The 24473-nt window shown below is 35.8% G+C and overlaps 2 protein-coding genes across 13 annotated transcripts in view; one reads left to right on the top strand and one right to left on the bottom strand.

Annotated features, from left to right (window-relative positions):
- Positions 1-24188, bottom strand: part of CEPT1 (choline/ethanolamine phosphotransferase 1) — a 36341-nt gene extending 12153 nt beyond the window's left edge. The window contains exons 1-5 of one of the 3 annotated variants that reach the window (XM_024739923.1): positions 23991-24093; positions 17380-17790; positions 13093-13240; positions 10660-10801; positions 3923-4007 (exon numbers count right to left, since the gene is read on the bottom strand). In XM_024739923.1, the coding sequence (XP_024595691.1) occupies positions 3923-4007; positions 10660-10801; positions 13093-13240; positions 17380-17718 (714 nt within the window). In that variant the 5' untranslated portion in view covers positions 17719-17790; positions 23991-24093. Of the gene's footprint in view, positions 1-3922; positions 4008-10659; positions 10802-13092; positions 13241-17379; positions 17791-23990 lie in introns of all 3 variants that reach the window. The other 2 variants (XM_024739922.1, XM_024739920.1) reach the window with 2 other exon arrangements.
- Positions 24187-24473, top strand: part of DRAM2 (DNA damage regulated autophagy modulator 2) — a 22642-nt gene continuing 22355 nt past the window's right edge. For 7 of the 10 annotated variants that reach the window (XM_024739928.1, XM_024739926.1, XM_024739930.1 and 4 more), the window contains exon 1: positions 24188-24300. The gene's annotated coding sequence lies outside the window, so the exon portion shown is untranslated. Of the gene's footprint in view, positions 24301-24473 lie in introns of all 10 variants that reach the window. The other 3 variants (XM_024739933.1, XM_024739934.1, XM_024739931.1) reach the window with 1 other exon arrangement.

The following is a 24473-nucleotide window of genomic DNA, read 5'->3' as shown; positions in this document are numbered from 1 at the left end:
AAGTATTTAAATATCTTGACTGGTACTGCTTAAATAATTTCTTATTTCTACTTTATTTTGGTATAGATTTTGTCAAAGGATAAAAAGAACTTCCCCAACTGCTGTGGATAATCCATGAGTACTCTGGTCAGAACACACTTAAATTACTACAAGCCAGCAACAAACAACCCATTCTAATGGTTGTCACAGAAGAAAGATGGAGAAAAGCAAACCAGTTGTGGAGATTGAGCTCTCCCATTTTTCTGACAGGGAAGCTGTAAGTGTGGCAGTCCACAGTGAAAATAACCTTCAACACTCATAACAAATCCCTTGGGCCCATCACTCCTTACAACATCCTAATGGTCAATTAATTAAGAGGTAAAGATATCAAGGCGTCCTAAATAAATATGAGTAATTTTAACTTCAACTTGTTTAACTAAAAAGAAATAGAAGCTTTCTAGTTGCAGTGCGGATCCTAGGGAGGCTTCATCACCAGAGAAAGACAGCTTAAAAAGGTCCCTGATCAGGACAGCTATTACATGAGAAGTACAGCTTTTAAAAGTGATTAAGGGGTGCAACAACTCCAAACCATCTAAGTTAGCTAACTATAAAGAAAATTTCTATTTTGAATGTCTCATTTTTATTTCTTAGTGTTCAGAGAGATTCCTAACAAATGCATTTGGTTTGAATTCCAACAAGACTCAGCATTAACTGAGGAATGTGAAGGGATTTAACTGACATTCTGTGAGCGTTGATAAGCATGTAATCGTCATTTCCTAGCATTTTAAATATCAGAAATAAGACAATTTAATCTAGTTTTCATCTACATATGGCATATGCATTTCAAAGATATACTTGCAGTTAATTTGGAAACATAATTTTTTAAATTAAACTATACATAATAAATATAATTTCGTTGTAACTGGGTTGGCTACCAGCTTGGTTTTAACAGAGAATACGCACTAGGGCTAGATTCGCAATGTCACAGAAATTCTGATTTGTACAATTTGACTTGTTAGCTACTATTTTAAAAGAAGCATTTTGCTTAGGAAGTCACTGAAGGGAGCTGGAGTCCTAGTAAAGGATTAGATTGCTGTTAACTACAGATTTGCAATTATTTGTAAATGGATCTGATGTTCTAGGGAACTTATACATAAGCAGAATATGGCACTCATTATATATTTTACCAGGGTGGGTGAAGTACTAGTAGACCGGAATGAAGATTGACCTAGAAATTCAACATACTGACTTCCAACATTTTACTTCCTACCCTTCATAAGGGGCAAACTGGGCATGACAAGCTTAATGTTAATAACATCAACTATACAGCTGAGTGACAGCTATGAGTATTTTAAAGTCAAGTGTTATATATAGAGAAAGTCTAAGCATCTATTTTTGAGATAAGCTGAATTATTTAAAACAGTATTATCTACCACATGAGTGACTATACAGATCTTTAGACTATCTGAGAAGACTAAAATAAAACAACAACTCACCCAGTGACTTTGAATAAGAGAAAAATAGGCAAAAGCTAGAATAGAACAAGTCCTCTAAGAGGAACTAAAGTTTAGGTCTCAAATTTAAGGGGGCAGCCTATCCTTATCACCTTTGGCAACAGAAAAATTAGAAGACAGTCCTCTCACCTCATTTAGTAGTAATCTCAGAGTTAAATAAAGGGATCATGGACATATTCTTCCTCTCAAAATAGCACAATCAATTTTGAAAGAAATCTGGAAATTACTGGGAATTACTAACACAGGTCTTAAAATATAATAATAATGATAATAAACACTATGACAAGCACTGTAGTCAGCACATAACATGTTTTACTCTTTTAATCTTTACAACTATCCTAGGAAATATTACCACCATTTTATAGATGAGGAAATCTGGTCAGATAGGGTAAGTGACTTTTCAAAGGTTACAGAAATGATAAGTGGCAGAGCCTTGAAAGGAATTAGTGTTGTTCCTACACAGTGCTGAAACTCTTCTAATTTTTACTCTGCTAATCAACTGGGACAAACATTTGTCATACGTTTTTAACTTGTTATCGCTAAGATGTCTGTATGTTTCAGGATGAAGGTTCTTGCATTCTAACACAGTTTTCCCTAAAATGGCAGAATACCACAGGCAATAGCTAACACAGGAAGTTTAGATGCTAATAACTTAAAATAATTTGGAGACAAATTACAAAGAACAACTCTTTCTGAAGCTTATATTTTCCTCTGACTTTGTAAAGAAAAAAGAAAGTACATCTGACAATTTCATTTCAATGACCAAATCAGTTAAAGCAACACACATTAAAAGCAAAGGAAAATCTCTGCAAGTTAGCAACTGATAAAAGTGAAGACAATATATCTGAAGAAAAAGTGTATTTCCAAAACATTTTTCAAGATGTTAAAATGCTTTAGTTCTAGAAACATTTTAATAGGAAGGGTTCTATAAACAGAGGGTACTTTGTTATCATAGACAGACAAGGTGAAGGTAAATAATAGTATCCTGACTATTAATTTCATTAAGAACATTGGTGGAAAAAAATCTTTTGTAAGTTTAATTAATATTAATAAGTGAGCTATCAAAAATTATAAATCTAGACAACTGCAGTGAGCATAAAGCTTCAGGTCTTTGGAGAAAGTACCAGAAACAGGTTAAGTGTAAAGGAGTGCTAAAGAATGACACATCCTGAGCTATGCATATTATTCTACTCTAGGTGGGAATCCCACAAATAATTATGCCAATACATTGTAAATTCAATTGAAAATGGCTTTAGTTTTGCTCCTAAAACATGCCTATAGTACTTTTTAGTATACTCCATATTCCAAGTTTATTTGAAAACATGATGTAGGATATCCCTCACTACTGATTTGTCCCCAAAGCCATCATTACTACCATTGAATAACTGGATTTATAATGCTACAAGATACCTTTCAGAAAGAACTGCTATCAGAGACTCACTATTTCTATCATATTATTGAAGCATGTTTGGGTATGGGGACTCAATGCACAAAATCTAATGCTGCCTTGTACTGATAGAATGATCTGTAATATGAACAGTTCCCCAATACTCCCTAAACTGCAAAATTTTTTTAAAAATCTATTTTTCTTGTAAATAAACCGTATCATACTAAAGTGTGAAGGATTCTGGAAAATTCCACTGGGAAACCATTTCTTAATAAATCTTTTTGAACTTTCAAAAGTCATAAGGCCAAAATTACAATTCTAATATGAAAGAAAAAAAGATACTATTACTTCCTCTCTTAGCATTAATTAAGGAAATAGGTATTTACCAAAACAAAACAGAAAAAGGAGGGTATTCAAAGAATAACTACAGTAAAATGAAAAGCTAAGAATACTTAGTTTTTAAAGCACAACTAAGAGAGGAAAACAGTAAACAAAACAAATAGAAGTGAGAATAGCTTCTAACATTAAATTTTTTATTTTTTTAAAACCAAGATCATTTAATAGAAGCAGAAAAACTAGTACCAGGTTTCTTAAAGAATATTAAAAGAGAATAAACAGAATTTTTCCTACATTACTATAAAGAGTCCTCTCAACTTACCTATCTAAGGAAAACTCTGCTTGCTTTATTTTGTTAAAAATGTAAATACCAAAAAGTTCTGTTTAATGGTGGAAAGGTATTTGTTTCAAAAATATTTCATAGAGCAAAAATGTTACAAGGTACAGTAGGTAAATGGGAGAGAGAATTGTTTTTAGCATCAAATCACCAGAAATATTATATTTCAAAAAATTTTGTTTAATAGGGTGGATTTTTATTGCCCTATATCTTAAAATTATTTGTTTTCTAATAACCTGTTTGTCTGTGAAATACCACAAGAAGACTTTTGAATTTTTGTTTTTAAATTACTCTGTGCATGACAAAGGTGCTGTCTTTATTGAGTTCACGCCATTGTTCACTGGACAGCATGAATATTCTAGCAGTTACCGTGAAGTTCCAGAACCAAGGACCCAGGGTTCCTGTGAGAAGCTGGCATATTATAATTATGATCTGGGACTCTGTAACATCGAATCTATGCATAAGGAAACAAACATTTCAAAATAACTTTACTCAGAGCTTTTGCTAAAGAGCCCTACTAAAACAAGGTAGCAAAAATAGATTTAAAATGTAGCATTCTCCTTATAAAGACATCTAAAGATTCAATGAAACAATTTACACAGTACAATTACTATCCTTATGCATACAGGTATACTTCTTACCCAAATCAAAACAGTATAAAAGTTTAAAATTTAAAACTGTAATACACTGAATAAATGACTTATAAATAGGCAGCTGGAAACACTGGAACTAAAAATGCAGTCAATTCTTAATTACCTAGGAATGGTGAATACTACTTGCCAAATAATCACACTGTCTGTGACATAGGTCCCCTCAGTGCCAGACTTCCCTGTGGATAGAAATGCTTCCCAGAAGCCCCAGTGGACAGTCATCTATCTATGTGCTTGAAAAACCGCTAATCATCTTATACCCTTCACTTCTCCACACCTCATCCTGCTCCTACCTCTGCTATTTCAGTAAAATTACCACATGGATGTGGAAGGGGCAAGAGGGAAAGTGAAAGTATGACTTCTTTTGATATGGCCACAGCAAAAATCAAACTGGTCATTTCCTTATCCTGTTTCCTGTTTCTAGTCTAAGAATCTTATCATTTTTCCTTTCTCTTCCCTTAATTCCCCATCAGCATTATAACTCTCTACTATATTGGATTAGTTTATTAGTCGTAAAAATAGTTAAAACATCCAATTCAATGGTGACAGAAATAGAGTAGCAGTATAGAACACGCTTCAAATAAAAACTACATAATCAAGATTAAGAACTGAGGAATGCTAATGAGATAGAAAGAGGTCCATGATTTTACCTGATGATCTGAGAGTTCAAACTACAATCTAGGTTTTACATTAATACAAATGCTGTAGTTGTTTTAGGATATTATCTATAATAATTGCATAAAATTTAAATGGGCCGAGTCTAAATGAATGAATCATTGCTGAGGAAAAAAACAAAACAGGTAAACTAGAAACTAAAAGGAAAATCTCTGGTATTAATAATTCATGTGATAAATCTTAAACATTTAAAGATAGGCAGATCCTATACAGGAATTTAGTAGGAAGCTTCCTAATTCTTTTATTTTTTATTGAAGTATAGTTGATTTACAATGTTGTGTTAGTTTCTGGTGTGTAGCAAAGTGATTCAGTTAATAAAATATAATATGTACATATAAAATAACATAATATGTATATATAGTATGGATATGTTATATAACATACTTTATAAATAGATAAGTTATATAACATATATTCTTTTTCATATTCTTTTCCATTATGGTTTATTACAGGATATTGAATATAGTTTCCTGTGCTATACAGTAGGACCTTATTGTTTATCTAGTTTATATATAGGAAATTTCCTAATTCTTAATCCACAGAAAGTGGATTACGTATTGGGTTGGCCAAAAAGTTCATTCGGGGTCTTCTATAACATCTTACGGAAAAACTCGAACAAACTTTTTGGCCAACCCAATATAACAGACAACAGTTTTTAACTACTTGGAAGTAGGAGGTCTTTGAATACTTATTCTTTAGAGGTTATTTGGATATGAAGATGAACTGGATTTGTCACACTACTAGTAAATACACAGCCTATTAACTTTTTTCAATTAACTACAGAAAAGAAAAAGCCAGAAGTTATTTACTTACATAGGAATAAATGTTGGTGGCAGGCTTTTTAGCTAATGTAAATGTGAAACCCTAGATGCATGAATTGAAAAATGTCATAAAGTGAAGATACTCTGCCTGCTATAACTATAAATAATAAGCACACTAGAAATAATATCTATAAAAGTAATAGATTCTCAGAAGGAACCTTAGATATCATGTAATCCAAAACTCTTATGTTACAAATTGGGAAATGAGGCCCACAAAAGTCATGAGCCTTGCCCAAACTGATATACAGATAATCTGGAGATAACACTTGAGGCAAGACACACTGGCCTGAGTTTAATCTATTATAATTCCTTTCTTTTATTCTCTCCCAAAAAGATAACAAGAGTATTTTTTTTTCTGAAACGATAACTTAAGAGTTTTACCTTTCACAGTGTGTAAGATTTTTTAAGACCTATGTCTTACAGAAATATAGTCTTATTATAGATTGTTTAGGGTTTCTAAGCATTTAATTTATAAAAATGATTCTATATATACAAGTTATATATTTAAAAGTATCTGGATATAGAAGGTTTAGTTCTTAAGAAATGTGAACTCTTCCATTTAATATAATCCATAAACATTAAAAGAATATTTTACAAATGTTTACAAATGAGTTTCAACTCATAATTCTTCTCTTCTTCCACTAACCCAATCCTTCTATGCAGTTCTAGCCTCTAAGCCCATATCCCTCCCTCAGTTTTTCATATCCAGGCTAGTAAAAATCCTAAAGGCCTAAGCTGGGTCTGGAAGGTCCCCATGAGCAGTACCCATCTCCATCAGCTCTCTACTTACTCAGTCCAGAAGCACTGTCAGGACAGAGGTCTGTCTAGCTGTGACAGGTACTGAAATTCTCTGTGCAAGGCAGCTCTTAGCAAATCAGATTTTAGTGATCAGAACAAAGATATAGCTCATACTTTCAGGGAAGAAGTATTCAAATCACAATGGTTTTTTCACAATACCTGACTGTGAATGAAAATTATTTAGTTATGGATAAATTATTATGCCAATTTTTGTGCAAGCACACTTAAAAACTAAAAATAGGGACACTAGGAGACTAAGAAAAACAAACAAAATTTCTTCTTTGGTAAATATACTATTTTATAAGGTTATTAAACATATAACAACCTGGATTTATTATATATATATTAAATAAACCTCATGATTTTTTTGTCACTCGTGTATAAATATCAAAATAAAACAATTAAAATAAAAATGTTTTAAAATAAAATTCCCAAGATGCCTAAGGCTGCTTTCCCCTAAGGAGGAAGAAAACACAAGTGATTTTTAAAAATTTCTTTTCTCAAATTATATTTGAGAATTGACCTTTCCTAATTAAATAAATAAAATTTGGACTTTCTCTTCCACACATATAAACTTTACTTCAATATTTAAGCTACTATATATCTGCCTATTATATCTGCTCTTAAAAAAAAATATGTGAAATCTGGGGTTTCCTGGTGGCACAGTGGTTGAGAGTCTGCCTGCCGATGCAGGGGACACGGGTTCATGCCCCGGTCCGGGAAGATCCCACATGCCACAGAGCGGCTGGGCCTGAGCCATGGCCGCTGAGCCTGCTTGTCTGGAGCCTGTGCTCCGCAACGGGAGAGGCCACAACAGTGAGAGGCCCGCCTACCGCGAGAGGGGCCCCCCCCCCCAAAAAAAAAAAAAAAAAAAAAAAAAAGTGAAATCTAAAATTTAAACTACTTTAAACTACTTTAAAAATATCTTTAGAAATATCTAAAACTACTTTAGAAATATCTATATTATTCCATATGCGTCCATTACATTGGTATTCTGATAAATATTTCCTTAAATGTAAAGCACTTGCAGTATATTTCTATGAAGGTTGTAGCTTGCTTTTAATTTTAAAAATAACTAAATTCGGTGTTGCTTTAATGTGGATGCAAGATTTCAGAAAATTGTATACAGTTTTCCCAAATCAAAACCAATCCCTTAGGGAATTCCTTGGAGGTCCAGTGGTTAAGACTCCATGCTTTCACTGCCAAGGGTGCATGTTCGATCCCTTGTCGGGGAACTAAGATTCCACAAGCTGCAGCCAATTTAAATAAATAAATAAAGTCGATTTTTAAAAAATCCTTTACAATACAAATATTTAATTTAAACTGAGAAATTAAGTCCAACTGATCTCAATATTTCTAGATATTTTTTCACACCATTATAAGGAAGCACTACAGTTTCAGAGGGAGAGTATGCTCCTAATCTAGTCCCAACTGCCTGATACTCTACTCCTTTAGGTCCTGCATTTTTAGCAGTCTAAGCTCGATAAATCACCCCCCCCTTTCTTCAGGTGTCTTCAATCTCTTTTCTAAGTCAGTTTCAAAATGTTCATAGCTACCATAGTATGAGCTATGTTCAAAATTTTCCCATTAAAAATACAAACCCCTTCTTCCTTTGAGCCCATGTTTGCTCCTCTGATACCTTGCTCCTTCCCATCCCAGCTACACATTTTATAAGTAACCTATATTAACTGTGTGCTTATTTATTTTGTTCACTTCTGTTCCCTACAGTCTGGCCTCATTTTGAGTCTTGGCAGCACTTAGCATTGTTCTCTTTTGAAATTCATCCCTCTACTGGCTTTTCATTCTGGTATGCCTCCTCCTACTCTGGCTGTTCAATAATTTTCATGGGCTTCTTTCTAGGCTTGCTCTCTATGTTTTCTGCTATTCTCATTCTATTTGGATGTCTAAAATCCCTCACATACGTGTTCTAGATAAAACTATTCCTTTGAATAGGTTCCTCTCCCTGCAGGGCCTTTCTCCACCTTCCATCCAACCATCCAAGGAGGGGAACTGGGAGTCATTCCAGTCTCTGCTCTCTCATTCATTCTCCATAACCAAATACAGACTATGTCCTACAGTTTTTACCTCTTAAGTCTCTCTCCAACCTATCCCTTTCTCTTCGATAGCACTGTCATTGTGCTAGTTCAGATTTCATTGTTCCTCACATTTAATTATGCTGATGCCTCCTAAGGGATCTTCTTACTTCTGTCACAGCCCACTCCAATTCACCCTCCAAATTGTTGCCAGACTGATATTTCCAAAAGGTACTTTTGTCATTTCCCTGCTTTAGGTCCTGCAAAGGTTCTCAATAGATTCAGGATCAAAAGCCCTCAGTTCTTGGCAGGACATAGAAGGCCCTCAATTTTCTGGATCTTCTCCAGCCTTATCTCCTGCCACACCCCTATAAGCATCTTATGATTTAACAATATAGAACTGCTTTCAGTTCTTCAAGTAGATATTTCATCAAAGGAATACACTGCAAGAAAAAATTTTAAGACCGGCAAAAATAAAGTTGTGATAGCAAATCACTGCTAAAAACACTGTCTATTTAACTCTTCCCTTGCTTCCACGGTTCATTTTCTTTCCTTCCTTCAGTTCCTACACCATGTAGCTGGTGCTGCTTTACTTGAAAGGGAAAGAAAATAAATTAGGGCTAGATAAGCTTTCAAAATAAGGGTTTGAAAGTTAACTGTGAGATAATAACCAATGAAACATAAACTATGTGAAAAACAGGTACTACAAATTCTGCTATTTTTGAAAACAGTAACATCACAAACAATTAAAACTGAATTAGGACAAACCAAGTGATCCTAGAAGTCTACCGTAATTTGTGGTTTTTACCTAAAGCAGAAAAAAACTATGAAAACATTATTGAGATAATGTAAAGGCTATGAAAATATTGAGGAAAAACATCTGCATATAATATTTTCGATTACTGCTCTTTTCTAATATCAGATATCTTCAATATTTTCTGAGCATAGATCATTTTATAAACTGCTGATGAATGCACAGGCATACAGTTTTCAACTGGACACTCATGTCCACTATTGTCACTTGAGATGTGCCTTAAACATGTTCTCTAAATCCTTTTATCTTTAAATTCTTCCAAGACATGTCTTTTAGTTAACATCCAAAGTATTAATAATTATTCATTTACTGTCATAAGAAAATCTTAAATTCTATTTAAATAAGGTTAGCAAAAATCACCTGAAGTGAACTTGTAGGGAACAGCTAAAAATTTCTATGCATTCTGGCTTTTTCAAGGCCTAGAAAACTAAGTTTATCAGTGATCTAAAATTTTAAAATTCATTAATTATTTGCCTTAATGAGAAATTAGGTTAAGATATTCTCCTATCATTTGACATCAAGATTTTTATTTTGATATTCCATGAAGTTTTCAGAGTCTTTTCTCAAGTTATCTTTTAATCCTACACCGTGAAAAAAATAAAAGACTAACTTAAGCAGTGTAAATAGGATCTGTGATACTTAATTAAACACCAGTTGGTGAATTCCATCCTTAACATTGTTCCAAAACTGGTTTACTCATTAATATTTACGGAAAAGTACTAATCACCAGGTAGGAACTATTCACTTCGGAGTTTGAAGAAAGTTTCTATTTCATTTTTTAAATTGTTAGGCATTTTGTTGGCAGTAGTAATCTATATGGTGTGCTCATATCCACTAAATTATTAAGAGCTTAGATATTTATAGATTCATAAATAAAACGATATGAAAAGAATAAAATCTAATTAAGCTATGATATTTGGAGATAAGAGTTGCTCTTTGCTTTCATAAACTATCTTTTCTTTCCTGAAAATACATTTTCATGTGTCAAAGTAAAACATAGTGTTAAGGTGAATAACAGTGGGGAAAAAGAAAAATGAATTTGTCTGAGGGAAATACAGTGGATATGAGTGAAGGGCCTACTGTTTTTCCTGTTACTTTAAAAATATTGGTTGGGAGGTTCTAATATTTCCTTTTAAAAAGTGTGACAGAAGGACACATGATTGAGACCGCTACATAGTAGCTAAAACAATGAGAGTTTTAAACGTCTTTTATTTACTGAACTAGTGATTTAATCAAGTCCTAATACTCAAATACCTATAAGCAACATTCTACATATTTGAAAGAGAAAACAAAATCACCATTAAGTGTTACTTACATTCCAAATCGCAATGTTCCAGAAACATATGTTTGCCAATGTGCACAATAGAACATGAATGTCCCAGCAAAACAACAAAAAAACATCCAGTCAGGGTTTGTCCCCAGTTGCACTGCAATACAAGTTCCAAGAACCACGAAAACTGAAAAAGAAAGATCACAATGAAAACTGAAAAATCTGAATAACAAACATTAACTGAGCTGGAAATGATTTTACATGAGGCAAAAAGAAAACATGCTGTGAACGTACAATCTTCTCTCAGTTATCTAAGCAAACAGGAAAGTAGGATATCATCTTTTACATCATCATTTACCCTGTAATTTCGATCTCTTCTTTCACTACACCACTTAGTGTAACCAAACTTCTTGAAAGCAACTAAAATACTTTAGCATTTTTTGGAGTACAGGCATATCTCATTTTATTACACTTTGCAGATACTATGCTTCCAGATACTGTCATTTTTTTTTTTTTTTTTTTTTTTTTTTTTCACTTTAAATTTGGAGGGACACAAACATTCAGTCTACAGTTTACGCTCGTGTAATACATGTCTCCTACCTCTCAAGTCAGCTGGCATTCCTATTTTACCTCTTGAGGCATGTTTTGTTCCAAATTTTTTTTTTTTTTTTTTTTTTTTTTTTTTTTTTTTTACCAGTTAAACGTTTATGGCAACCCTGCATTGAGCAAGTCTATCAGTGTCTATTTTTTTCCAACAGCATTTGTTCACTTAGTTATCTCTGTGTCACATTTTGGTAATTTTTAAAATATTTCAAACTTTTTTCATTATTATTATATTTGTCATGATGATTTCTGATCAGTGATCTTTGATGTTACTACTGCAAAAAGATTACAACTTGCTGAAGGCTCAGATGATAGCATTCTTTTAGCAATAAAGTATTTTTTAATTAAGGTACGTACATTGTTTTTTCAGACATAATGCTACTGGCACAGTTAACAGACTAAAGTGTAGTGTAAAAATATCATTTATATACATTGGAAACCAAAAAAATTTGTGTGTCTCGCTTTATTGCAATATTTATTGCAGTGGTCTGGAACCGAACCCACAGTATCTCTGAGGTATGTCTGTATTCCCCCAACTCTATAATACCAGTTAGCAGTGAAAAATTACAAGGCAGAAGGTCAAAAAGAAAGAAAAACAAAAGGCCTAGATAATTCACAAAGGGACCTACTAGCTTTAGATAGATAGTTGTCTTTTCTTATTTAGCAGATTTCATTATGGGTAATACACATTAAAAAAAAAGGACTTCCTATGAAAGTCTGGAACTCAAACTACTAATGCAAAAATGACTACCACTTAAAAAACAGGACACCTATCATTCTGCTGCCAACTAATTAAATTATAATAGCCTTTCAAGATGCCCAACTAGCCTTTATAAGAGCTTAGCTGTTCCTTCCCCTCTACTAAGCAAGCTGCTGTCAGGATACACTGAAACAATGATTTTAACATACACCTACGTATGTGAATCTGAGTTCACAAGGTAAAACCATCAAGGGTTTTTGTTTGCGTCTTTTAAAATATTTTAAATGCTATGCCAAATGACAAGAAACCAGTTGAGCTGCTAAATAAAAAATAAGTGTATGTGTGTCGGGGGTGGGTGGGAAGTCAGGGTGAGGGGATTTCTTCAAAGGAAGACTAGTTAGAAACTGTCATTTAATTTCTAAATTTCTTTTTCCCCTGTAAAAAACTACCTGCCTCTCACTGCTGTGGCCTCTCCCTTTGCGGAGCACAGGCTCTGGACGCGCAGGCTCAGCGGCCATGGCTCACAGGCCCAGCTGCTCCGCGGCATGTGGGATCTTCCCAGACCGGGGCACGAACCCGTGTCCCCTGCATCGGCAGGCGGACTCTCAACCACTGCGCCACCAGGGAAGCCCCAAAATATTATTTTTTAAATGGTACAAATAAAGACATAACACATATAATCTAATTATAGTAACTTATCTATTGCTAGCACCTTACTGTATTTTTTTTTTTTTCTAGTCTTTTCATCCAAGCCCATTATCACAGTTATACTCCAAGTCTACAACGTAATTTTACATGTCTACATAACATCCATTTAAATATAAAGACTACAAATTCCTAGTCTCGCATTATTGAACTCTCATCTATAATTTATGAGATTTTTCCATGATAACAATTATGCCCTTAGAATTTCAAAACAACAGGTGTCAAAACAATAATATTTAGGGTTAAAAATAACTTAAGTAGAAATTAATTTCTAAATTTCCCAATACCACCAAATCATGAACAAATATTAACCAGATTTATATTTTTGAAAATACTAAAACTTGTAATACAAAAAACCACTTACTCTGATAACTATTATAACACCAGGAACCTCTTATTTATCTTATTATCACTGTTTATCATATTCCTTTTAACTCTGCTAATCATTAATATTAAAAAATCAACAATACCTGTTGATAGTGAATCACACCCATGATCAAAAAGTTCTCCCAAAGGAGAACTGCTATTGGTTCTTCTTGCCTGTTTCCCATCTATAGCATCCAAAGACTGGTAAATGAAAAGGCCACATGCACAAGCAATATACGCCCACAGAGGTGCCTGTGAAATAAAATAAGAAAAGCAAGAGTAATAAGACATATTAATTACTATATCTGGCTAATATATTTTTACTTGCAGATATTTTATCTTCGTTTTTCAGAGAAGTTGGAGGCTATGGGAGAGAAGATCCAGGTGCTACATAATGAAAAACTTCTGTAAACAATCAGAATTATAAGAGAATTAAAATTCCTTGCTTTGTAGGAGTACTCAAACAGATGCTGGATAACTACTTCACAGGGATAATACAGAAATCCCATGAGAGATTAGGCTAGGTAACTTCTATAAGATCTCTCCTAACATTTAGATTCTAAGAATCAATTAATGAATAACCCAGTACAGTTTTTCCCAAATTGTATCTTTCAAGACGCTTATAGGTATTACACGAAAATAAAATTTCCATGCTAAACTCACTTGGGAAACATTGGATTAAACAATGTTAAACAGATTTCTTAATTGCTGGACTTCTTCCAGCCCTTAAGACTGCTAATGCATATTGAGATTATTCACTAATGCATACTGTGCATATTCAAGGGGGATACAACATGCTGCCATTTCCCAAACTTATTTGAGCATGTAACTTGTTTATTATTTTTTATAAATTTATTTTATTTATTTTTATTTTTTTAATTTTTGGCTGTGTTGGGTCTTCGTTGCTGTGGGTGGGCTTTCCCTAGTTGCGGCAAGCGGGGACTACTCTTTGTTGTGGTGTGCGGGCTTCTCATTGCGGTGGCTTCCCTTGTCACGGAGCACGGGCTCTAGGCCTCTCTTCAATGTTCCATGAAACAACACTAGGAAAATAATGATCTACTTACCAGACAGAGTGCTTATATTATTTTTCAAATATTTATGGTCACATTTTCAAGGAATGGTTTCTCTTTTCCCAGACAGAAATTGAACCACTAATATTGAATTTAAATTAAAAAAGGAGAGCTTTGGGACTTCCCTAGTGGTGCAGTGGTAAAGAATCTGCCTGCCAATGCAGGGGACATGGATTCGAGCCCTGGTCTGGGAAGATCCCACATGCCGCGGAGCAACAACTAAGCCCATGCACCACAACTACTGAGTCTGCGCTCTAGAGCCCGCAAGCCACAACTACTGAGCCCGCCTGCCACAACTATTGAAGCCCGTGCGCCTAGAGCCTGTACTGAACAAGAGAAGCCACCACAACGAGAAGCCCGCGCACCACAATGAAGAGTAGCCCCCCGCTTCCTGCAACTAGAGAAAGCCTGTGTGCAGCAAGAGACCCAATGCAGCCAAAAACAAATAAAATAAATAAATAAATAATTTAAAAAGGAGAGCTTCTGTTTGGTCTGTTCTCCGTAAGAATGTGTCAGAGTGTTTTGTATCACTTTTTACTATTTTCCCATGCCCAGGCCATGAAAAAAATTTTATAACCACAAGATATTTCTCAGATATTGGTTATCAAGTTAACTGTATTAAATGCTCAGGGCTGCAAATTAAAACTACTCAGAGCTGCAAAAAATATTCAGTATATTCTGCACTGCAAAGAGGTATCTCTCTGACAGAGGTCTATTTAGATCTCAGTTATTAAAGGTAAAGATCTTCTCTTAAACGTTTTCTTGGAATCTCATATTTTAAAACACTGAGGTTGCTAAAAGGATCATTGTACATACCTCCCCCAGGCTCGAGTTACAAACCTGGAAAACAATAACTGTGGTTATGTAACCATGGTTTACATGCCAGCACACTGGACTAAGTGATTTATCTTATGTGACTAAGAACTCTACCTTTCTAGACTTTGGGTCTACTGCTTCTTACTCTTAGAGGAATCCAGTAACTCTCTAGAGCTGCACTGTCCTATATAATGGCCATTAGCCAGCCATCTGTGATTATTTTAGTTTAAATTCATTAAAATTAAATAAAACCCAAAACTCAGTTTCTCAGTTGCTAGGTACATTTCAAGTGTTCAATAGCCAGAAGTATCTATGGCCTCCGTATCAGACAACACAGACACAGAACACTACCATCATCACAGAAATTTCTATTGATCAGTACTGCTTTAGGGGACTAGAAAACAAGGAACTTCTTGGGGGTTTTAGGATTTTAATGGGGAAAAGTGTTACTCTGGAACAGAGACAACTTCAAGTATTAGTATATACATAATCCTAGAAAACAGCAAGATGGTTATTACATATATGAGAGAGCAAAGCCTTCTTATCTTTGGACTTTTCTTTTTTCCGGTGAATCTGTAGAACGCTAAACTAATATTTATATTTTCCTTCCTTGTTTCCATTATTTCACAACTCTCATAGGTGTTTTAAGAAGAAAGCCTTCTCATTCAGGAGCCAGTCTGGTCTCAGCTGGATTAAGAGCCTGATACACTGAATGTATCAATCAGGGAATTATTACTGTACAGTCATATTCCACCTTGAGTCCTCCCAGCAGCATTCTGAAAAGTTCTCTGTGATTAGTATAGTTCCTATTCTGGAAGTTTCCCCAAAGACTTAACTAATTCTAAGGTTACTCTAATAATTCCAAATCACTTAAGAAGAGAGGATGAGGAAAAGTACTATAGGGAACATGGTGCCTGGTATACTCTGGTTGTTGAATAAATGACTATTCGTGGCCAAGCTACCCTCCACCCTGCTCTCATTCCCGATCCCCATCCTGGAACTAGTTTAGGACTTAGAAGGCTTCAACTGGAACCAACCCAGTTCCCTGTTCTTCTATACCTCTAAAGATGTGCGAGATCTGGACCAGATTCCTCTGGAAGTATATGTCAGGTCCTCAAGTAAGCCATGAGTAAAACAGCTCGAAGAATGTGATAAAGAATCCCAGGACATATTTAAACAATTGTACTGGTGTTTATTTTTAAGTTTATTGATTGATGTAAAGCAAGACAGTTAAGAAAATGAGGGGAAACCAGAAATTTATCCATACAATCTGTATAAACTGTACCTGTATAGTAAAAGAGGAATTAAAGGTATTCAATTGTGAGGGGAAAATAAACATCTGGCAAAAGACAAAAAATAAAGTATGTTTTACAGGTAACTGTGACCATCAATAGCTACTTTAAGAGCTATATGTGGTAACAAATGAATTAATGAAAATAGAAAGGTATAAAGGATTGAATGGTGATAATTTTATCTCAAAAAATCATCTGAAAAGACTACATTAAAAAAAAATTACTTCAAGCTTAAAACAAGACAAGGAATGTTGTGGCCATTATGATTTACATGGTTCAGTCACTTTCAACAGCTTTAGTTGAGGATCACCTTCTATCTTCTTGGTTTACCTGTGGCTGATCATTCTGATTAATACAGGACCAATAAATGTTTTTGATTCTCCTTCATCTACCTAACTACCTTAGTTCGCTTTTTGACAAGAATATTTTAAAATCAATTAAACATCAATTTACCCAGTTCACTTTTTGACAAGAACATTTTAAAATCAATTAAACATCAATTTACCCATTCAGATGAAGGGTTCTAGTTTCAGTTGTGGTTTTAGGAAGTGAGTAGAGAAAGTAAAAGAGGGAATAGCAGTGGAAAGAGTCTTTGTAAGCAATACCATGCTTCCCTTTTTTTAATGGCAGCCATAGCAGGATACCGCAGCAGGAAATACATTATACTGTTTCTTTCTTACACTTCTTTTGCCTTCTTAGAATAAGAGAGATACTCCTGAGGTTATCAGCCACATATGTTTACAGGAAGGTAAAAGGGATATTCAATAACTCTTACTGGAACCAAGAGAATACTTTTGATAAGACTGATTTATAGCTGTGCCATCTTACTACCACAGACTTTCCTCTCTGATCATTTTAAACTTTGCTAAGACTTTACTAGCCATTTTTAAAAAAATGGGATAAAACTCTTTTTTAAAGAATTAAGACTTACTGATTTTAAAGGAATATTTTACATGTTAGTCTCAACTAACATTAATTTATCTACTGGGATCAGAGTCCACACTTTGCTTCTGGTTTCTCATAAGCATAGTGTATATAAAGTAGGTTGTAGCTATGAGCTTTATTAACGATATATATGATAGGATACTTTAAAACAGTTGACAAATAGCTGACAGATTATCTTACCTTTAGTTAAATGACCTAAAAATCCCAATTACAGGGTTTCTGGCATGCAATAAATGTTTATATCTGTTATTAAAGAAATTCCTCTTACCTGCTCTGTAGCTGTAGGACAGTAGAAGACTAATAAAACAGTTGTACAGATGTTTATTGACAATCCAATGATCGTGATGAGATTTGGGGCAATCCAGGAGGGAACTCTTCCAACTAGCCATTCCCAATACCCTTGCATTAAGGGCTCAAGCAGGGACCGTCCAGCACTCTGATACCTGTGTTCTTCTAGCCGCTTAAGTTGGTGTCTTGACAATGGTGGTGTAGGTAACTGAAACAATTTATTTAATACACACCCTGGAGTACTCATATGCCCGAAGCCCAAAGGGGACTCCGGGTGAGAATCTCCACATCGTCTCCTTGTTGACCGATGCCCACTCATGGATCTTGCCTTTTTTTTAATTTAGGGAGTATAATTTATCTTGTTTTATAGCTTTTTGTGGATAGTCTTTACCTGAGGAAAAAAAAAGATATATTCATCAGTCACTATTTACATCAATGTCAGTAAATTAAACAAAAAATCAAACTGGTAACAGAATATTACATATTAAACAGGGATCAGAACACCAGGGATCTGTTTTTAGCTCTAATTCTTATTGATGATGTAAGCCAAAAGAAGTCATATAACCTCACCTTTAAGTGAAAAATATTAAGAATTTTAATAGTAATATGCTTCCTGTTACCTTATAGTTTACCTGACTTCGAAGCTCATGATCTTCTTGTTTCTATCTCACACTGCTTTCAGTAGTATAAATCAAAAAAAAATCCTAGAAATGACCTAATCATTTCACATATATGGAAACTGAGGTCCAAGGCATACCCAAAGACAGCTAGCGAATTAGTCTTAATAGTGGAGGAATGACTTGAATCAAATGGGTCTTAAACTAGATATTTATTTAATGTGAATAGCTAATATTTATTGAGCACTTACTATGTACTAAACACGTTAAGCAAGCTTTATATATTAACTCATCTAATCCTCTCAACAACCAAAGAAGGTAAAGACTATTAATTATCCCTATTTTTACAGAAAGTGACACTAAGGCACGGAGAGGCTAATTAACTTGTCCAAACTCACACAGCTGGCAAGTAAGGTTCAAACAAACACAAGGTTTCTGTTTAAATTAAAAGATAAGACTTATTAGTGGAAAGGGATATAAATGATATTCCAGGAGGGGATAAACAACAATGAAAAAAATTAACTTTAAGAGGACACTATTTATGTGTTAGCAGTGACCTGATAAATTGAAGTAGTAAGAAAAAACTGTAACTGCATTAAGTGATGACTGTTCATAAAAAACCTTAAATCCCTGAAGTACTTGCACTTGACTTCAAAAAGATCAGAAATAACATAATTATCATAAGTCATTAACCAATGTAAGAAAACAATGACAAGTTTAACACTTAAAAATCAGTATGGTGATATCCAAGGTATGAAGTGGTGAGGGCCTAGAGTAGGGTGGTAAAAATGGAAATATGAAAGACAGTCAAATCTATAAGTAATTTCTACTTAGAAGGAAGAATCAAGAGGAGGTACTTAGGAATTAGATATGAGGGGTAAATAAGTAGAAGAAAAAAGAAATCAACAAAGACTAGTGGTACTACTGTCAAAAAGGAGAGTTTGGAAGGAAAATCAGTTTGTTATTTTGGCTTTTGGCGGATGTGGGTGAGAGGGGATCTTGGGATGAGAGTAGGAAAGACATACATGCAACTTTTAAGTAGAGATGTTTTAGACAAAATCAAATGACTGGAGTTTGGGTAAGAGATAGAAATTTCAAGTTTTCAACTTGGAAGCTAAAGTCTAGTTAAAGACTAGAAAGTAGATAATTTCTTGAAGGCATTAAGTATGAAGAGAAAAGGAAAAGAATAAAGAACCTTGTGGGAAACTCATGGTTAGTGAGCAGGAAGAGAAGCCATAAAAGGATTAAAAAAGAAAAAAAAAAAAAGAAAATCTTAATGGAACTAAACGGGTAGTGGCATTGAACCAACATAGGTGTACTCTGATGTCCTGGCAGAAAGCTATCCAGAATGCAATATGAAATTCCCAGAAATGCTGCACTGTGGGAACACAGAATGTGATACAGGGTCTAGGACATCTCAACAATGGACCTGGTAGCAAAACATGCCCATGACTTCTCTCTATTCCCAAAACAACAGATTCCAAAATTTCAACGTCATGAATGATCTAAAGTGGCATCCCAAACCTCAGTCAATCATGTAGCTCAATAATTGGTTTAGGGAATAGTTATTGTAGTCATTAACTGACTTAAATAAATTTTCAAAAATCTATAAAAAATCATCAGTACCCCAATTTAACTAACTGAAGTGCTCTGAAATAAAAATATTGTAATAATTTTCAAGCCAAGTCAAATGAAAGCTAATTTCCTACTATTTCAAAGAATTCTTCCACACACCCAACTGTACCAAAAGCAACTGATTAAAACTGTTTTAAAGTAATATTTATACAATGTCAAACAACTGGTTACAAAATCATTTTAGATGAAATGACAGACTGATAACCACCAAAATACTGTACTATAAAGCAGCCAAATTTTCAAAAGTCAAATTGAATGATGTATTTTCATATTTGGTGAGCTATAATCAATCAGCTCTTATGGATTTCCACTTAAAATGGTAATAAAATGTTTAGCCAACTCAATTTATATTTTATTATTGCAGTGTTCCATTCTCTTATAGTTAACAAGTGACATATTGAGGATGCTGGCCTGCTTTTGGCACTAAACAGCTACAAGCAACTGATCCTAATGGTTTTAAGTTTGAGCATTTGGCAGGACTATTTGATAAACTGATACCTTCCTTCTAAGTGTTTTCCCCTTCTGACCTAGATTTTTTTTTTTCCTTCTATTTCTCTTTCAGAAAAATCTACATTTTGACAAACCTTTCTAGATCTAGTCATTATATAATTCACACATTAAAAAAAAGAATATTTCAATTTGGAACACTGTCTCCATGAAGCTTATTAGTAACAAGATTTCAAATAAAAATTCAGATACATGTTGCCACTGACATATATAGTTAGCTACTTTGCTTTCAACAGGTAGCCACAGAGGTTGCTGTCACTACCACAGATCCATCTCCACTCCTCCTTCCTCCCATCACCTGAGACCAGGAGGCTATTGCCACGAAAAATGTATCAGGAGAAAAGAGGCATTTCTGAATTTCAGCAAGTGAAAAGCAAGCATACCAAGGGAGCAGGACAGTGTAGGTTGCTACAATAGAAGAGCAGACTCTATGGAGAGAAAGAGGAAAAGGATGTGAGATGGGAATATGGAAAGGAGGTACAAACATTACAAAAATTACTTTAGCCACTTGAGATTTTTATCTAACGTCAACCTTATGCCCAAAAGGTTGAGGAGAAAATGTCATTTTTCTACCCACACTATAAGGAACTAAAAAATTAATGCAAGAAATTAAAATTATTGCTGGTTAGCCTAGAAACCTAGCCACCAGTCCTGAGTTTTTATGATAAAATGGATTCCAAGTTTCAAACGCATTCAACCAATATCTGAGTGCAGTAAACAAGATAGACATGGTCCCAGCTCCCATGTCCAATGGGAAAATAACTAAAAGAAGGTAAACAAGCAACTAACATTACACACTGTGATGGGCGCTATGGAGAAAACAAGGTATGGAGCCAGGAAATAGTTGAGGGTGCACATTTTATTAGATAAGGTGGTTGAAGACGAAGCATTTATACCAAATTCAGAGGAAGAGAAGGAGCTAGCCATTCCAAGAGCAAGGGGAAGAACAGTCCAAGAAAGGGAGAACAGGCCCTGACCCAAGAGTGAGCTTATCTTTCTTATTCATACCTCTGGGATCACTATGGCTGGGCAGCAGTAAACCATATGAAAGAGTGGGATAAAATAAAGTTTGAAAAGCCAGACAATGCAGAGGTTTATAGACTTTGGCAAGGAGTTAAGATTTTATTCTGATGTTACAGAAAGCCATCAATTAGCTTGAAAAGATTCCTATAATTTTATAGCACAGCCTATTTGTTAACTGAGGAAATGTTCTGATAAATTGTAACAGTAAAAGTGAGTATTTTAAATGTTTAAAAATTCTCATCACCTGGAATTCAGTTTATGTTAATACTGATCCTATACCTATTGTACTGTCCTATACCTATTGTAACCTTTCCACTTGTAGTCAGCAAATTCCCCTCCTCTGCTATAACCTGGCTCAAACGTGATACTCCTTTCATAGCACTTACCACATCTTGAACTTTTTTGCTAGATGTTGTTGTTTTTTGGTCTTTTCCCCACACTGGTATGTAAGACACAGGAGTGCAGGGGTCTTGCATGTCTTAATATTCTTTTCCCAGAATCTCAGACCATACCTAACATTAGGTAGGTAATCAGTACTTATTTGTGGAACAATGAACAAATATGGTTCATCTAGTATTTAATGAACACCTAGTTGCTCTAGACCCTTGAGGAAACAGAAGGATTGAAATATGCCATCCATGCTCTCAAGCTCAAAGTAGTGGTGGGGAGTCTTGTAAACAGCTAAGTTATACTGTGAACAAACTGTTGTGGGAGTCCAGAGGAGGGGGCACATATGGTCTACCCAAATTCTTCTTTGTGCAGGCACGAATATTTATATGAAAAGTCCAACAAAGGTACAAAAAATAAAATCAGAGATATTTAATGAATACCTTTACTAAAATTATACAAAATTCGTGGACCTTAAATCTATGATGTAGAATATCTGTGCTTATAGCAGCTGAGGATAATAGCATGCTGCCTACATTATTCCTGCGTTCAGCACTGGGGAACACCTGACAAGTATCACACTAAAAAAGGAATCTCCAACTGCTCAGCAGAGCATAAGGTAAACTTACACAATATCCAACCTGTAGTGTGAAATTCCAGAATTCCCATCCTCCCATGTCTAAGGGTTCCAAGTTTTGAGCTGTGCTGATTCAGCAGTATGTTTATAGTCCTCTCACAGGAATTGGTGACTACACAGCTCTTTCCACTTTTATGGCACGACTAGAGGAAAATACTAATGGCGAACAATATTTGGGAGGCAGAGCAAATTATAAAAAGCAAGTTAAAAAAAAACTAATAGGATCACAGGATTACATTCAGCATTATCTAACAAGTGATACATAGAACAAGTTAGCAAAAACAAAAGCCTTTTCAGCAGACTTGGAAGCTAAAACAGTACTGTGTAACACAATTTAGATCTACTGTTTTGCTGAAGTGAAATCTTGCATTCCTTAAAAAAAAAAGGAAGCAACTTCCTCCAGAAACAAACAAACAAAGCCAAAGCCTAGCATTTTGTGGATTATTTTCCTATTCCCTTGAAAGAGACAGCACAGCGTGACCCTCAAAAAGAACATCACCAGCACTTTAGCCAGCTTAAAGAAGTCTACTGCTGCCTAGAAAACACATTGACTATGCAATAAAATATAACTGGGGTTATAAAACAAGTTTACAGTTAAATATCAAATATATAATAGTGTTCATAACGTAAATTTCAAGAGACTGGGTGTGGGAGAGGAAGAAGAATGATGTTATGAAACCACAATTGTAAATATTCAATAATAATCTATTACCTGGACAACAAATAAAGACACCTCTGTCAGAACAGGTTAATACAAGAGGCATATTTATCTAGCTTATTTCTTAAATGGCAGGGTTGTAAAGACAAGTTGTACAAGGGGCTTCTGACTAGCTTTTGCTCAGCACAAAACGAATATGCAGCAAACTGCTTTTAGAACTTCAATTTCTGGAATTTTACGTGAACGTCAATGGTTCTAAAGTCCTTACGCCCTAAATGCCTTCACCAGTCTTACTTGGGTTGTTAGTCAATTCAACACCTCCACTGAACACATGCCTACTAGTATGAGAGTAGAAACCGAATCTTTATTCTTTGTTCACATACAAGACACTAACATTTGTTTAAAGATAATTATGAATTTGCCTACTACCGTAACAAGGATTCATCAATGAACTGAGACTTCAAGCAAAATTATATATTAATACCAATGATGCAAAACGTCAAAAATGACATAAAAACGCCAAGCACCGAATTGGAGAAAAAACAAGTTAAACGTAAAGATCTCATTCATCCAGTATTCTTGGAATACCGGCAAAGACTAGCAAACCCTCCTGTCCTTTCTCCTTCCAAGAATACTGCTGAAATAAGCCCTAGCTGGCAACCTCAGAGCTTGTCAATATATCCTGAAATTTCTAGAAAAGTTGCTGACCAAGAAGTGCGGCCCTAGCCACGAATCACCAGCACCGTATGCTAAAGGGAAGGCAAATCCGGCACAGGATGTAATACGTTTGTGGACCTGGCAGCACCTGAGCAGGAGGGTGTGGACCTGAGAGCCAAGGTCGGTTCCGCGCGGGCAGCGCCCTCGGCCCGCCCAGTCCGGGCCGCCGAGGTTTTCCCCACCCTGACTCCCAGCACAGCAGCCCCCGGACTCTACCGCTGGCAATGCCCCATATCAATCTCTCCATCCGGGGCCATAGGAGCAGTCGCCCCTCGCCCTCCCCACAAGCGCGCGCGAGGCAGGACTGCGTTTGCCTCGCGCGAGTCCATACACAGCTATATTCCAATGCCCCACCCCAGAGCTTGCAGCCATCTCTCCAGCCCTCTTGAGAGTCGTGTCCCCGGACATACCCTTCACACCCTGGCCGTTTTCCAAAGACCGAGCCCCGCAGCCTTACACCGGCCCCCAAAAGCACAACCCTGGAAACAGACCTCCGCCTCCAGCCGACTGAGTGACTCTGATCCGCGGCAGCACGTTCACGACACTTTCGCGATTGCCGTAAAGGGATATAGGGTCGGAACAGGCGGCGGCGCGAGCGCGCACCCCCTAGTGGTGAGCGCGCCCCGGGGCCGACTTAGCTGCTCGGGTACGCGCTTCGGGGCCTCTGTCCTGCCGGCAGCTCCGGAGCCGGCAGTCCGTACGAGCAGACATCCAAGCAAGGTAGGCCAAAAAGGGGATGAGGACCGGCCCTAGTTCCCACTAAGAGGTGTGTATCAGAGAATGGGATCGGGCGAGTAGGGACGCAGACGCTGCCGGGAGTCCTCCACCCCCGCGGTGGGCGCGCGAGTCGCGTGCCAGCTCGCCCTGCCTCCAAAGACTACGCTGTGCGACGC

The sequence above is a fragment of the Neophocaena asiaeorientalis genome, unplaced genomic scaffold (genome assembly GCF_003031525.2).
Source record: "Neophocaena asiaeorientalis asiaeorientalis breed wild unplaced genomic scaffold, Neophocaena_asiaeorientalis_V1.1 scaffold733, whole genome shotgun sequence".
NCBI classification, from domain to species: Eukaryota; Metazoa; Chordata; class Mammalia; order Artiodactyla; family Phocoenidae; genus Neophocaena; species Neophocaena asiaeorientalis.
The sequence above is the reverse complement of the archived record's forward strand: the minus strand, read 5'-3'. Positions and strand labels throughout refer to the sequence as shown.